General features: G+C 43.4%; 1 protein-coding gene across 4 annotated transcripts in view; it reads right to left on the bottom strand.

Annotated features, from left to right (window-relative positions):
- CHPT1 (choline phosphotransferase 1) overlaps window positions 1-15,419 on the bottom strand; it is a 492,288-nt gene that overhangs the window by 166,261 nt on the left and 310,608 nt on the right. For all 4 annotated transcript variants that reach the window (XR_015295551.1, XM_086919155.1, XM_086919153.1 and 1 more), the window contains exon 8: window positions 7,935-8,045. Coding sequence is in view for 3 of the 4 variants with exons in the window: in XM_086919155.1 (XP_086775281.1) it covers window positions 7,935-8,045 (111 nt within the window). In the remaining variant the exon portion in view is untranslated. The remainder of the gene's footprint in view (window positions 1-7,934; window positions 8,046-15,419) is intronic.

Here is a 15,419-nt window from a genome sequence, read left to right as displayed (position 1 = left end):
CACTTCCTTTCCCTTGCTCTCCCATTGTTTTTGACATGGATGAGTGAAATCTCAAACTGGATGAAGACATACTGTCTAAATATGAACACCAACAAGACAGAAATTGTGTTTTTAGGTAAGAGCACTTCACTGTAGGACCGGTGGGCAACAGAGCTAAGACTGTCACCCAACAACCCATTTCTAAGTACCTCAGGATTATCATCATCAGCAAACTCGACATACCATCCAAAGCCAACAACGTCACCGACTCATGCCTCCACACCCTGAAGATGCTCAGGAAGATTTTTAAATGGCTCCCAATCAACACCTGGAAAACAGTCATGCATTCCCTCGTCTCCAGCAAATTGGACAACAGGAACACCTTCTATTCCAGGATGACAAGAAAAAAATTCACCAGAAAGCTGTTGACCATTTAGTGGCCAGAATCACTCTCAGCCTCACACGCTGCACTCACATCACACAGCACCGTAAGGAGCACCTCTTGCTCTCCTTGCACAAACTAGCGCAGTTCAAACTCCTCTCCCACACTTTAAAGGCACTACATAACACTGGCCCAGCCGACCACAACAATTGCATCTGCTTTTACAAACCTTCTAGACACCTCTACTTGTCCAGAATTTTCCCCTGTATCGGTCCTACAGCTAGGAACAAACTGCCACTACACATAAAATCCTCTTCCTCACTTCTTGAATTCTGCAAGAAGCTGGCTTTTTGAGTAGTTCCACTAGGCCTTAATTTTGGCTTTCCGCACGCCTGCTTAGTGCCAGAATACCCTCCCGGGTGATAGTACACTCTACAAATCTACATAACATAACAGGTCATTGAGCTACCAGACCTACATTTACAGATGTATGCTGTAGCAGATGTCTAACATCTAAGTGGTGAAAACTCGTATTTAAATTGCATGCATGGGCATTTTATTGTAGAATGAAGAACCCTTCATGTATCAGCTGAAATGCAGATGGAATGAAACCTCTGCTTGACGATTTGTAGTAATACACCACTCAGTGGCACTTATTTATCTTCTTTATGAACCCATAACATGTGAGAATAATGTAACTGGTCTCTTATGGATGTGTGTAATGACGCTCTAGGCCTCCTGTACTCCCTTAGATTTCCAGATAGTGTATTTTTTGCTATTCTGCCCCTTTCGAGAAGATTCTCAGTTACAAACATATAATTGAGAATCTGCTTGGAAGGTACAGCAAAGGAATTAAACTGTATAAATATAGTTAAATGTTATGGTACCTGATAGGCCAATGAACCCTGCATTTTATAAACTATCACTTCTAGCTTTTTGGAAATTCTGCTGAAAATTGCACCTTTTTATCATCAATTTCTGAAAACGAGCTCAGGACAAATTAATCTATAACACTTCTAGGGAGGGTCAACCTTACATGGTACTCCTTGGAAGTACTGGAAATGTTATCAAGGGCTTTTTATGAGCATATAGCTCATTAACTACCGGTGCTACTTTTAATCTCTCCTGTTATGCATGGTTTTTAGGGTGTGTTACGCTGTTACATACTGCTACAGATTGTACAGCGTTTGCTACTATCTCACAATTATCACCAAACAAAATCTGTAACACTTATTTCAGATTTAGCCCCAAAAAGCCTTTTCTGTACCACGAGTATGCTACTGTTGCTGGGCCTGGCCTCCTTCAGTCTCGTACTGGACTGGGCTGATCTAAGCCTGCTGTTGCTGCCCCGATCAACCAGGGCTACTTTTACTACAGCAAGGTTAGTGCTAGGTCTACTCTCCATGTCCTACATTGCTTTGTCAAGGAATGGGCCTGGAGTTGACAACATTACCATCAATCATCATCCACTAGTCTCCTGGGTCTTTGCTCACTGGCTAGTCTACCTTAGATGTGGCCTGTGCATAACAAGTTTGAGTTTAGGGAAGAGAACAATCCACTGTCCTGTCTTTAAATACAACTATGGTGACTGCTCCCTCCTCGACCAGGGCAAAACGGCAGCCCTCATCCTCCTGGACCTCTCGGCTACATTCAACACTGTAGTGCTAGAGGCACTCTTATGGTCTGACAGCCTGTGACAACCTTTGACTACCATCATTTTAATTGACTTTTATCCTAGCCTGAATATATGACGTCCTGCATATGTCTTGGTTCTCTTCTCGTAGTTTTGAAGTGGGAGCTGTCACAGTAGAACAGACTTGCCAAACCAGAACGTGTGGGAAGTGCATTTGTGTACTTTTTGGTCTCGAAGTGCAGTGTTATGAGCAGTGGTGCACAAATGTGCACTGTGTTGTACATTGAGAGATGAAGTATGTGATGCTACAGGCAGTGGTGCATAAATGTGCATTGTGTTGTACATTGGCAAGTATTATTAAGTTCTTACTATTGGCTTTGACATGGCCTCATGTCAATCTGAATTCTGACTCTCCCTTGCTTGAGCTTTTCTGTGAGCACAGACTGGCCCCCGTAGTGTTTGCAAGTCGCTTGGGCTAATGACGTTCAAGGATTGTTTTGTCAGATATTGTTTAATGGACCCTGGAAGGCTTTTGTAAGCTTCCTCAAGATAAAGAATGGAACATGTGAGAATGTAGAGGGAACATGGGAATTCCTTCCTGCCGTGGAATGCTTGCCTGGAAGCTGACCAGTTCCAGTAAGTTTCCTTGGCGCAGAGGAGAAGGCTCTCGAACCTTCTGGTGTGTGTTTTGAGATTAGAAAGCGGAGGGTTGTCGACTTTGAAACCGGGATTTTGGAATACGGATGGGGATGGACACATCTACTTCGGTACAGCGGAACCCTGGTTGCTCAGGCTCTTATCCCTGGCTGCTAAATCCCCCGTTATGGAGTGGGCTAAGATGCAGTGTTTGCACCAGGTGAGGTGTTGAGTTTTGATTATTGCCATTCTGATGTGTGTCCAGAAGCTTTGATCATTTAAGGTGTTTTCTTTGTGATGTGTCAATGAGTCAGAGTGCACATCCAAAATAATCATTTGATGTATTTAGTGTATATATCTTTCTGATTATTTCTCGCAGGACGTCCAGTACTATTTACTGCTTGTTTATTCATTAGTATTATTCATGCATGTAGCAGTTGCATTTACCAAGTGTGTTATTATTGCTTGCATATAAATATATATCTCTATGTACATTTGAATGTGGTTCAGTTGGCATCTGGGAAAGCCTTTCTGTTAGAGAGTATTGCATAAATAAAACCCTAAGCTTTATTCTAAAAAGAGTCTTTGCATTTTGTGAAGTAAACCCCTTTCTAGGTGTTGTTGTGTGTTATGTCTCCTGCTCCACCGTGTATGAATCACCCTGTGGGAGACTCTGTATTATCTGAAAGGCGAACCAAGACAGACACCATCTCCCATCGCACCCAATTCAACAGACTCAACAACGCCGGCATCCGAGGCAATGCCCTGACTGGATACGCTCCTTCCTCCCCGGCAGAACTCAGCGGGTCAGACTACCTCCCTACCTCTCGGAACCGACAGAGACCAACTGTGGAGTGCCCCAGGGCTCCTCCCTCAGCCCCACCCTGTTTATTATCTACATGGCCCCCCTCGCAACCATCGTCAGGAACCACAGGATCAACATTGTCTCTTACGCCGACTCCCAGCTGATCCTCTCCCTCACCGAGGAACCCAACATCACCAAACACAACTTCTAAGAAGGGATGAAAGTCGTTGCCACCTGGATAAAGAACTGCTGCCTGAAGCTCAACTCAGAAAAGACAGAAGTCCTCATTCTTGGCTCCACCTCCCAGCTTGGGACGACTCCTGGTGGCCCTCGCCCTCGAAATTCCCCCACCGACCGACTATTCACAAAACCTCGGCATCATACTAGACTCATCACTCACAAGGAACTGCCCGATTAACGCCGTTCCTCGACTTGCTTCAACACATATTTTGCATGCTTTGAAAAGACTTTCAGAAGGATCCCAACCGAAACCAGAAAAACTGTCATACACTCACTCATCAGCAGCAGACTGGACTACGGCAACACTCTCTATGCCGGAATCAACAAGAAACTCCTTCGCAAACACTACACTGTCCAGAACGCTGCACCCAGACTGATCTTCGACATCCCCGTCGCAGTCATGTCGCAGTCACATCACCCAACACCTCCGCGACCTCCACTGGCTTCCAGTCGAAAGAAGAATAACCTTCAAACTCCTCACCCACGCATACAAGGCCCTTCACAACACCGGACCTGCATACCTGAACAGCCGCCTCTCCTTCCACATACCCAAAAGACACCTGCACTAAGCCCAGCTCTCTCTGGCCCCCGTCCCACGCATCAACAAGACCAGAACTGAAGGAAAGTCCTTCTCCTACCTCGCAGCCAGAGCCTGGAACACCCTCCCCCTCTGGCAATCTCTCACACTGTCGCAGTTCAGGGAGGACCTCAGACCTGGCTCTTCAGATGATCCCAGCACTCTACGTAGCCACCAACCCTCCTCCTCAGTGCCTTCAGACACTCACGGGTGAGTAGTTGAGCTTTACCACCCTGATTGATTGACTGACTGAATGCCTAGGTGAATGCCTAGCTTTTCTACAACAGATGTTGGAAGTAGACTGAGGACATCAAAGACATTTATACTTTTAAAAAAAACATTGTATTGATTAACAGCTGTAGTTCTTTGTGCTTGGGACTCCATGATCATCCTTTCTTACCTCCCACCCAGTTCACAATGTTGGTGTAATATATAGAGTCAATAACAGTATACGGTTCTAAAAAGTTCCAAATAAATATACTTCAATAATAACACCTAACCTAATAAAAACCCGGCTAGAGGGTGGTGAAACACTGCCTATGTGGCAATGGAAGTCAGGACCCGGTGCTGTGGCAGCACATCTCCACTATGTTGCCTCTACTCATTCCTGCGCACAGTAACACCATTGGGGGTTTCTAGCTGGGTGTCAGCTAGTATCTCTTGGCTCACTGAGGTCTCATGTACCAACCTCCTTAGGATGAATCCTCTGCGGAGTAGGGGTTATTTTTTCTTGCTGCATTTCTTTCTGTTGAATTCAGTACACCTCTGAATCTCCCAAATGTCTTGTACAGTTATTTTGCATTCAACATTTTTTAAACTAGTACCCACTTTATAGTACCCAGTTTGAAGAATGCAAAGTTTATCAGGTAATTTTATAATCCCTCATCTGTTAAATTACTACGGTATTACCCCCTGAAAACCAACACATCTAGTATCCGTATTAACAGGAGACCCAGAGGAAAGCATATGTGAACTCTTTTTTGTTTCATGTGGTGTTTGTTTGTTATAATGCTGAAATAAATATAAACATTTGCAGACTTCTAGCAAAAAATTACAATTATAAATGAAACCAATTTTCAGAAGGTCTTTTGGTCAACCAAACAGAAGGTGGCAGATTATCCAGTATGTGCAGAATCTTGAAAAAATATTGTTTTTGTCCTAATCACCGTTGGCATTTATATTTTGCAATGAAAATGCTCTATATAACCTGTGTTTCAGCTATCAGTTGCTGATATGTGTAAGTCAGGCCACAACTACCATAAAACTGGAAAATGTAGGAAAACTTACTCTTGTTGGTGGGTTCTAAAATGTGTTTCTCTGTCTAAGAAATACAACAAAGTACAGTTACATTCTGTTAATATCTTATGCAAATCCACCTTATATCTTGTATGTGCAAATAAAGTGCCAATGAGTGTTGCACCAATAAATACCCCCGATAATACAGGGAACAATGATAAAATTGTCAAGGCACTATACAAGACAAAGAAGGCAAATGCTTTTGAACAATGTTATGGGTACATTTTGAAATACTGCATTGGTCCTGAGGTGTCATATTATCCTGATGCTGAATGGGGTAAGCATACGCATGCATATATGCATGTGTTATGTTATAAAAATTACATTATTTAATTTGAAGCAAAACATGCTCAATTAAAATGTCTGCTTTAGTATTAAAATGGTTATGTATACCCTGCATTAAATAGAATAGAAAATACCTTTCTAAGAATAATGCACCAATTATATGAACACTGTGCAATTCAGTAATGCAGTTTATAGACATTTAAATAGACACATACAGGTAGACTTAAACTACAAATAATTTATTTACAGTTCTCTTAGATCAAATTGTTAAAACCTAAACATAATTACATCTGCAGAATATATAATGTTCGATATGGAGTCAGTTCTCAATATATGAGCAAGCTATAGATGACGTATGATTGTGTTAGCACATTTCCATAGCTGTATGTTGAATATTTTGACTCCAATGAGAGAATTATTAAGTGATCTTGCCATTAACAGTTACCTTGGTCGCCCACAAAAGCTTTTTCCATTTGAAAGGTGCTATTTTACAAATGAGTATTTGGGCTTTTTTTTATTCTCTAGTTCTCTCAACATTTGTTAACAGTTGAACTGTGCATGGCAGCTCACTATCATTTATAGGTAAGTCATAGAAGATGGGTAGGTGGATGTTTATCTGCCATGGCAAGTCATGTAGAGTAGGCCTTACCACCTCATGCATTTGCAAGATAATGGTCCCCTGCCCATTTAAAAGTTTCATTAAAAAAAAGGGTAAAAATTAAAATGCCCCACCTTGTACCTACCAAGGCACAAATACCTAGACCAGCAGGATTTGGTGGTCGGCATAAAGCCATCATGAAGCAACCACCATATGAAAATAACATGCTGTCTAGAAGAATACTTAAAGTGTGTACATACGTACAAAAATTTACATACAACTCATTAATAAACACAAATATATTTTACAATGCTTTAGAGTCAAAACAATTCCATAAATCTTCATAAATACTTTCATTGGCAGTATAAAAAATAGAAATGGTTGTTAGGTAATATAAGTAGCATGCCATTTTGCATTAACTTACAAGACTAGCATTTATCCATGCATTATTAATAGTTAATTGGTGTGCCCATTTGAAGGAGAAGAGACTTTTGGTCATTTTTCCTCAATTCGATTCAAAATCACAAATTGCCACGCAAAACATAACATTTTGTCATTAATATATTAATTTTGATAACATGTATGCGTTACATTATTCAATTTACTTTCCTGTAGACTCTTTAGGTGCAGGGGTACATAGTGGGTCTAATGTCTGCTAGCAGCAATAACCATAATTTGGGCATTTCGAGCTAGATTATGCAATACAGATTGGTAGGGAGCATGAGGATGGCCAGTGAGGTGCTCGATACCTCCCCCCGCACCCTTGAAAGATGTTTATCGGCAGTACCATTTTCACACTTTATTTTTTTCTGAGATCCCACCGTGCGAGCCCATCCTTTCAGAACACAGAATTCCCCTTCTCTTTAGGTTGATTAGAACAATGTGTAGTCGATATGAGTCCGGATCGTACGGCTTCTGCCCACGAGTGTGTATGACTCACGCTTGCAAAATTGTGAATAGGAGCCTCCTTATCACAGCGCTTACATCAAGTGATGCGACTCCCTCTTATCTTCGGCACCTTACATTTGCGCAAAATAAACTACTCTTGGAATTGAATAAAAACTAGGGCAGAAGGCCACACGAATCCATAAAACAGAAAACTGTATAAAACATAATTACCCGAGATGTTTGCTGGTTCACTGTAGTAACGTTTTCGTGCAGTTCGTAATAAAAGTATTTCTACAGGAAAGCAAAAATGATGTTTCACCACTTATTGAGAACTACTACAAATGCTTTACATGATGCATGGCAATTAAAAATTTAGAATGTTTTAAGGCTTAATCATGAGTAGTGTGAGTTTTTTTCTCCAATTTCATTCTAGCTCTACATGATCTACTTAGGTTCAGTAGAGTTACCCAAATCAATTAGATTTTCACTGATTTCATGTTTATTAAATGCTCCTTCATCTGGATTGCTGGAAACAGGGGTGGTTTCCTTGGTTTTGTCTCCCATGTGTATCTCCTCCTCCACTTGGGCCACTAGTCAGTCATTATGGGTTTCAACCTGCTCAGGGACTGGATGAAATGGAATGCTGAACACGCGTATTTGTAGATGACCAGCAATCTGTATGCAGACACCAGCGCAATATCTCAGTAAATCCAACAAGGAAATGATCTACAAAAAGAAACAGATAAAAAATAAATATGTAAAGTACTCACAAAAAAGCAAACTGTAATGCTCATTTAGTTAAATGTTTCTAAGTATAGAACATCTTCAAAGACATGTACTGTAAAGATCTGAACCAATTGTACGTTCTTCGCAGAAGTAAAATCTGTTTTCCCACAGGAGATGGATGATGCTTCCTTCAGAGTCATTAAAAAAATCATCTATTTCAGAAATGTATCACACTTTCTACTTGTTAAATATGAAAGAGAGCGGTCAAATCTTTTTCAGAATTTAAATCTCTTGTTATGGACTGAAGGAAGATTCCACCTTCTCTTGAATTAATCAGTGTATACATTTCAACTGCCCGGATTACTTACCTGTAATTCTCATTACTCTTAGTCCTACTCGTCCCCGATTCAGTCCTAACAAATGAGGTAGTATTTTTTAATTTATTTAAAACCATATTTATTGAGCGCATAGCTACCCTAAGGCATCCCAGCGCTAGCAGCAAGACAGGGAAGAGCTAGATGGTTTATAGGGAGGCATTTTGAAACAACCATGTTTTGAGGAGCTTTCGAAAAGGGAGATGTCTAGGCTCTGACCGAAGATGTACAGTAAGAGTATTCCAGAGTCTGGCTACATTGTACGTGAGGGACCTTCCTCCACCTCTCACCCCATTTACTTTGGGGATTACGGCCAAATTTAAATTAGCCGAGCGTATCAAATCACAGACAGGAAACAAAACAGGCAAAGCTTGCTAACCCCAACAACCCTCCTGCAAAGGCCTACAATACAACAGCCAACCCTTAGCACTTCATAAAATACTAAACAAAACAAAGACCTGATTACGGGAGGGTGATTGGGAAGTATGACTGGGTCGAGGACGAGTAGGACTAGGAGTAATGAGTATTACAGGTAAGTAATGAGGGCATTACCTCCACGTCCCTTGACCCAGTCATAACAAATGAGGTATACCAAACCAGACACCCAAAAGCAGGTCTTTGACATACCTTCAGACACCAAAAACCACACAGGACAGAAGCACACCATAGTGATCATATGCCACACCCCAGGAACAATCAAACAGGAGCAGTAGGCACCAAAGCCTGTAAAACACCACTCCCAAAAATCAGAAAAACAGGGCGGATACAATTCAAATGGTAATGACTGATAAACATATGTTCAGACGCCCAAGTCCCCACACAACAGATTACATCCAAGGGTACGGCCTTGAAAGCGGCCCACAAAGCCGACACTTCCCCTAGAGGTCCTCGCTTGGACATTGGAAGGACAAGGCAAGTCAGAGCCCTGCTATGCCAAAGAGATAATGCCCAAAATCCAACGCCCTAGAGTTAATTTGGAAGCAGCCTTCCCACGCGCCGAAACACCAGTGGAAAAGAAATAAAGGAACAAAGAAGCCACTCTGAATTCTGTTTACATTTGTTTTGACGTACAATAGCTACTGCTGTCATTTTTTCTGTTTTAATTTTTTACGTGTATTGGGGATTGTAATTATGTTAATTCTGTACACATGCAATACTGTCTTGGCAGAGTATGGGAGTCTTTTGCAAGAAGATAACATCGGGGTCTTGCATAAGAAGTTAGCTCCGTACCTTGCGTCGTTTGTTAGGCGTATTTAGCCCCTGTGTGCTAAGAAATAAGAGTTTAATGTGTGGATTGCCAGCCATGGAAGAGAGAGTAATGTGTGCCTTTGAAAAGTGCACAAGGATAGAAGAGGCGATATGCAGAGAGGTGTACAGTTCCTCAGGCACCCTGGGGGCAGAAGAGTTATGGCCCCAGTCACATGGGAGAGGCAAGGATTGGTGGAGATAGGGGCCCAAAGGATGAGGTCCGGGGAGCAAATGTTTGGCAACCTTCTTGGAGTGTAGGTCAAGGAGGGGGGGGCGATAGGGGAATAGGTGTTACAGAAAGGGGATCCATAGCATGCTCAACGACCTAAAAGGGAAAGAAAAGAAGTTAAACAAAAGCAGAAGACATGGCCAGCAGGGCTAAACTGTTCCATTCAAGTCCTGAAACTGCCAGTACTCCCACAAGGAGGCCATTTAGGAGAAGTAACTCTCCTACGGCTTGAATCAGTGGGGGCGTGAAGAGGAATGGATTCTCAGGGGCTAGCTGCCTGTGACAGACGAGGAAGGGAGTGGTCCACTAAGGAGAAGCAGCAGTTTTGGAGTGTCAGACTATGTCCTTCTCTTCTGAGTCCATTGCTGCCAAGTGTAGTACAGAGGGCCATGCGATAGATCGAGGGGGCTCAAGGGATGGTGGCAGGTGATCGAAGTCGACCCGCTTCCCGGTTATGGTTACTTGGTTGAGTAGATCTCGGGGAGGGCATCCAGATGCATGTCCCCAGTCGGGCCCCAGATCCAGAGATCGAGGGTCTAGGTGAGGGTCCTCTCCCCATGTTGTAGATGTGCTAGATATCCTGTTTGGCTTCTTGGGCGGCCTGGTTCCTATTGTTTTTGTGGGAGCGTGAGGCCTGTACTGTAGCCCACTGTGGCTTCAAAAGGTACCTGCTAGGCGAACAAGTTGGGAGTTGATCATCCCCCTCTGAGTCAGGTGTCAAGCCCAGGAGTTGTTTGGCCTCTCGTAAAGATTGGATGACCTCCAGGTGAAAATGATAGTGAAAGAATGGCCCCACTGATAGCAGAAATTAAGGTCCCATAGGTTATCAAATTTGGGCTTGCAGATTCTACGCCTCCGTAGAGTGATCGGTGCGAGGTCCTGAAAAGTTGGATCTTGTGCCCTCGAAAGACTATGTCTGCCTTCTTCCTCAAGGCTTGAAGGATGGCCTCTTTTTTGCTGAAAACATGCACCCTCATTAGGATGTCTGGAGTGGCATCAGGGTGGCCTGGAACTAGAATCACCCGGTGGGCTCTGTCCAACACCGGAAGGGAGGCTAGTCATCACCCCTGATGGCGTGTAGGAGGCCCAACCAGAATGGCCATTAAGTTCATGCCCTCTACGCGCCGCGGAAGCCCCTTATGCGAATGTTGCTCTTCCTGCTTCTGGTCTCCAAGTCCTCCTGTTTCAACTGCAGTTTGATTTGCTGTTCTTAAAGGGACGGATACTCTGCGCCAAAGTGACTTGTGTTCCTCTGAGCGGGCAACAACATTACGTTCCAACTCATCCATGCGACCACCTATTTCAGTGACCTGAGGTTTGAGCTTGTGGATGGTCTAGGCATGTCACAGATACATTTTTGGTTTCATGGAGTATTTATCTATGGGCAGACCCTATGGGATCGGAAAATGGCTCAGAAAGTAATTCAGTTCCAGAAAGGCATATCTTTCAACCCCAGAGTCTATGACTCAAACTATCTGGGATTACGTGGCTGAGAGGTGTGACCACATTCCACTCCCATGCACACCTATACATTAAAATGCAAATTTAAATCTGGCAATGGATCTGAGTTAATTTGGCCAATGGAAGGAAGGAGAGAATAGAAGAATTTGTGATCTTCTTTTTGTTGATGTTGAAAATATCAAAACATTTAATTATTGTAAAACAGAGTTTAGTTTGACAGAGACAGAAAGACTGTGCTATGCGCAGATCAGGCCCTGTTTAGGAATCCAGAGGAAAGGGATGGTGCCACGAAGATTAAGATGCAATTTTAAATTAAAAGATAACAGAAAAGATAATTGGATTGGGATGAACAATCTAAAAAATGCACAAGCTACTAAAGAAGACATTCCTTTTGGAAAACTGGGCATATAAGAATAAATGGGGCACATACCTAAACACTCAATTCACGTCTAGAGACTGGAAAGTTAAAGAGATGTACATAAATGCTCCGTAAGTATGAAAAACAAAGAAATGCTCTACAAACAAATTTATGACTGGAGTTCTATGTCTGGACCGGAGGCTTAGATTATGATTCTTTCTTTCTTTCGCTCAGCAACCACTTTGATCAGCATAACATTGAAATCTATTAACTAGAAATCCCATGAGTCCCAATATAAACATTCCTGTTCGCCAATCACATTGACCGGTCACTGGATAAGAACATCCCCAAGGAACAGCACTTCCTCTTTATTTGCTGCTCAGCACATAGATACGTACTCTTCCTTGTGAATGTTAACATGATTGAAAATTAATATGATGTTACTTCTAATGCTATTTTAATGTACTACTAACTGTTTTCAGTGCTATTCTGATCATTTACTTAAGTGCTCTGCGACATACCATTCTGGCCTTGGGTATTCGGTCCCTTCAACAAGGGTGCTTACCATAAACAGGACTCAGTGCTCTACGCCCGCTGCTCTCAGGGGCCACCATACCAGTGTTTTTTTCTTCCAGGTCTGCCACACTGCTTGGGACAATTAAGCATCCACATGGGTGGACCCTCTCACTTACAGGCCATGGAGCGTGGTTACCCGCCAGCGCTGCAAGGGGGGTTAACATTGCAGACGCTTGTGCTCTTCTCTTGCACGTTCAACATCCGATCGGATTTAGAGCGGGCAAATGCGTTGTTCTTCTGTGGTTCAGTATTTACAACAAGGGGTGGTGAGGGACAGAGTCTCTGAATTAAGCAGAAAGCTCTCACCCAGTCAAGAGATCAGGGCTAGATCCAACACCGTTTTCTGTGGTTCAGAGTCTCTTATTTTAGAATTCCTACTCCACATCTCATGCTCAGGTTGTTCAGGGGTAATTCTCTAGACATTTGTCAGTGGCAAGCAAAATCTCACTCAAATTTCCCAGTGGCTTCAATCGGTCACTTAGGCCTAGTGATTTCCCAGCCAATTTATGTTTGGAATGTTATATAGTGGGAATAGCCACGTCACTCCCACAGTTTGGCTTCTGTTGTATTTTGACCAATAATTAAACAACAGGGGGTGGTGAAGGACAGAGTTTCTGAATTAAGCAGAATACTGTCACCCAGTCAAGAGATCAGGGCTTAATCCAACACTGTTTTTTTAGCTCACTGCACCATCCCAGCTCAGAACCTGGCTATATGCAAATTAGTCTGTCCCTGGCCCAGTGCATCATGGGAACAGGGCAAACCAAACTACCAAGCCAATTCTTTCACTGGGAAGGAAACAAGCTACCGGGGACCGGTTTCTGGCATTTCAGCCGTCTTCGGCCCGGCTTGCTTGAATCCTGATGGTGCAATGAGCAAGGGACTCACGTCTGAGTATACCCTTCCACGCTTATGGTGGAAGAACTGGCTTGGTAGTTTGGTTTGCCCTGTTCCCATGATGCACTGGGCCAGGGACAGACTAATTTGCATATAGCCAGGTTCTGAGCTGGGATGGTGCAGTGAGCTAAAAAACGGTGTTGGATTAAGCCCTGATCTCTTGACTGGGTGAGGGGTATTCTGCTTAATTCAGAAACTCTGTCCATCAGCACCCCCTGTTGTTTAAGTATTTTGACCAATGGCAGTATATCCTACTGTTCCTGAGTGCAATGGCAGGAACCAGGAGGGATCCCATACCATTTTCTCTAGATGAGGAGTTTGTTAATTTGGTCGATGCACTGTTACAGCAGGCCATGTTCGTAGCTGTATAACCCCTGATCAGACACCTACTCTTAATAGCCGCACAGTGCAGCATGAACCATACCTCCCCCCAGTTGGGTGAAGAATTAGGCCCTAGTGGCAACTAGAACCTCAGGAGGTCGCGGAGGTGCTTGGTAAGGCTACAACTAAAGGACTGTCCTCTCCTCCTACGTACACCTAGGGCAGCTTAGGTTGACATTCTTGAAACACCAGACCCGTTGCCTGATAGACCGCTGGCCCCCTTCTGAGGCTATGGATGATAGGGACCCTGAGCAAGATGACTTTGATGAGTAAGGGTCTAGCAGACCTTGGAGGCCAGATGGAAGTCTCACATGTCCCAGACTAGATTCTCCTCCTAATACGGAAGCATGGGGGTCAGTAGAACTGCAAGGCGTGCTAAACCCGGAAACATCTATCATCCTCGATACACATAGTGTGTTCGAGCCGCATAAGAGGCTCAATATTTAGCCGGTCATATTCACAAACCAATGGATAAAGAGGTGAGAGGCCGCCTGTTGATGTCCAAAGGCCTTTTATGAAAAATTCTTGAGATGGCAGAAGTTGCAAAAGACACAGGTTACCTCATTTCTCCTGAGATTATCTCAGGGTGGACCCAAAGGGTCATATGTTTCCTAGGTAATGCTAACAATGCCCTCTCTACAAAGAGACGATGTCCGCTGCTGATTAAAATCAATCCAAAATTGGGGGAACTAGCCATTTTTGAGAATGGTGCAGTGACGGATGGCAACCTCTTCAAAAAGCCTTTCATGAAAGAACTTGGTAAATTCATTACCATCTTTTCCTCGTTGGACAACAGCCAACAATCTATGGAGAGGGCTTCAGCAAACAGGTTTTTTGCAGAACTTGTAGAGGAAGGGGGAGCTCTTTCAGCCGGCCCTATTCCCCATAGGTTCCAAGGAGACCATTAATACCAGTCCCAAGACGAAAGTGATTTGGAGGCTTTTTCTCGACCAGAGAGGGAGGTCAAGGACGTGCAGGCAGAGGAACCTTTTCCTGTGCTGCCAATGCTCTCAGCAGAGCCTCGTGTAAGGAGCACCCCATTGACCCAACCAAAAGTGGGCGCGAACTGGGGCTGCTTCTTCATAACAACTGGACGGAAGTTATCGGGGATGCCTTGGTGAAACAAACAGTATGACGGAACTTCACTACAAAGACACAGACTAAGAACACCTTGTTTTCTTACAAGCAGACAGCCTCTTAATCCCTTGTGGGTTCCTTGGCATTTTGTTCTTAGTCGAAAAGCAAGACAAGTGCCTAAATTTGGTGATAGAATAAATAAAGTTCACTGAGTGTGTGGTTTACTGCTACTCCAACATGGAAGTCTCCATTTATTGTAAGACACTCTACCTTCAGGAAATTGGATTGCAAGAAAAGACCTCAAGGACACTTACTTTACAATCCCAATCTTTTAGCCACATCGCAGTTTCCTACAATTTAGGTGGAAGAAGACGACTCTAATAAGGAAAAAACTGCAACAGTCTCTGAAAAAAGAATGTTTCACTCAGATTTCTGGCCAGGATAGTAGGGCTTCTAACATCTTCTATTCAGGCGGTATTTACAAGTCACATACATTAACGAGAACTTCCACGTCTGAAAGCAGTCGATTTCCAGAAAGGCCTCGCTTACACGACTAGGGTCGGTTTTCAGAAAAAAACAGTTCAGAGCTCCAGTAGTGGAAGAGCCACAAGGAGGCATATAACCGCAAGGCCATCTTCAGTTCAGCTTTGGACATGATGAAAAATCAGAAGGAGACTGTCGGGCTGGGGGCGGGCTGTTGCGGAGAAGTCCCTGCCAGAGGTTGCAGCAGGAAAGCAGGTTGCACTTTAACTGATTAGAACTGCTTGCAGGAT

Source organism: Lissotriton vulgaris, chromosome 1_1, assembly GCF_964263255.1.
Source record: "Lissotriton vulgaris chromosome 1_1, aLisVul1.2, whole genome shotgun sequence".
NCBI classification, from domain to species: domain Eukaryota; kingdom Metazoa; phylum Chordata; class Amphibia; order Caudata; family Salamandridae; genus Lissotriton; species Lissotriton vulgaris.
Note: the sequence above shows the minus strand (reverse complement) of the source record. Positions and strands in the feature narration are given on the sequence as shown.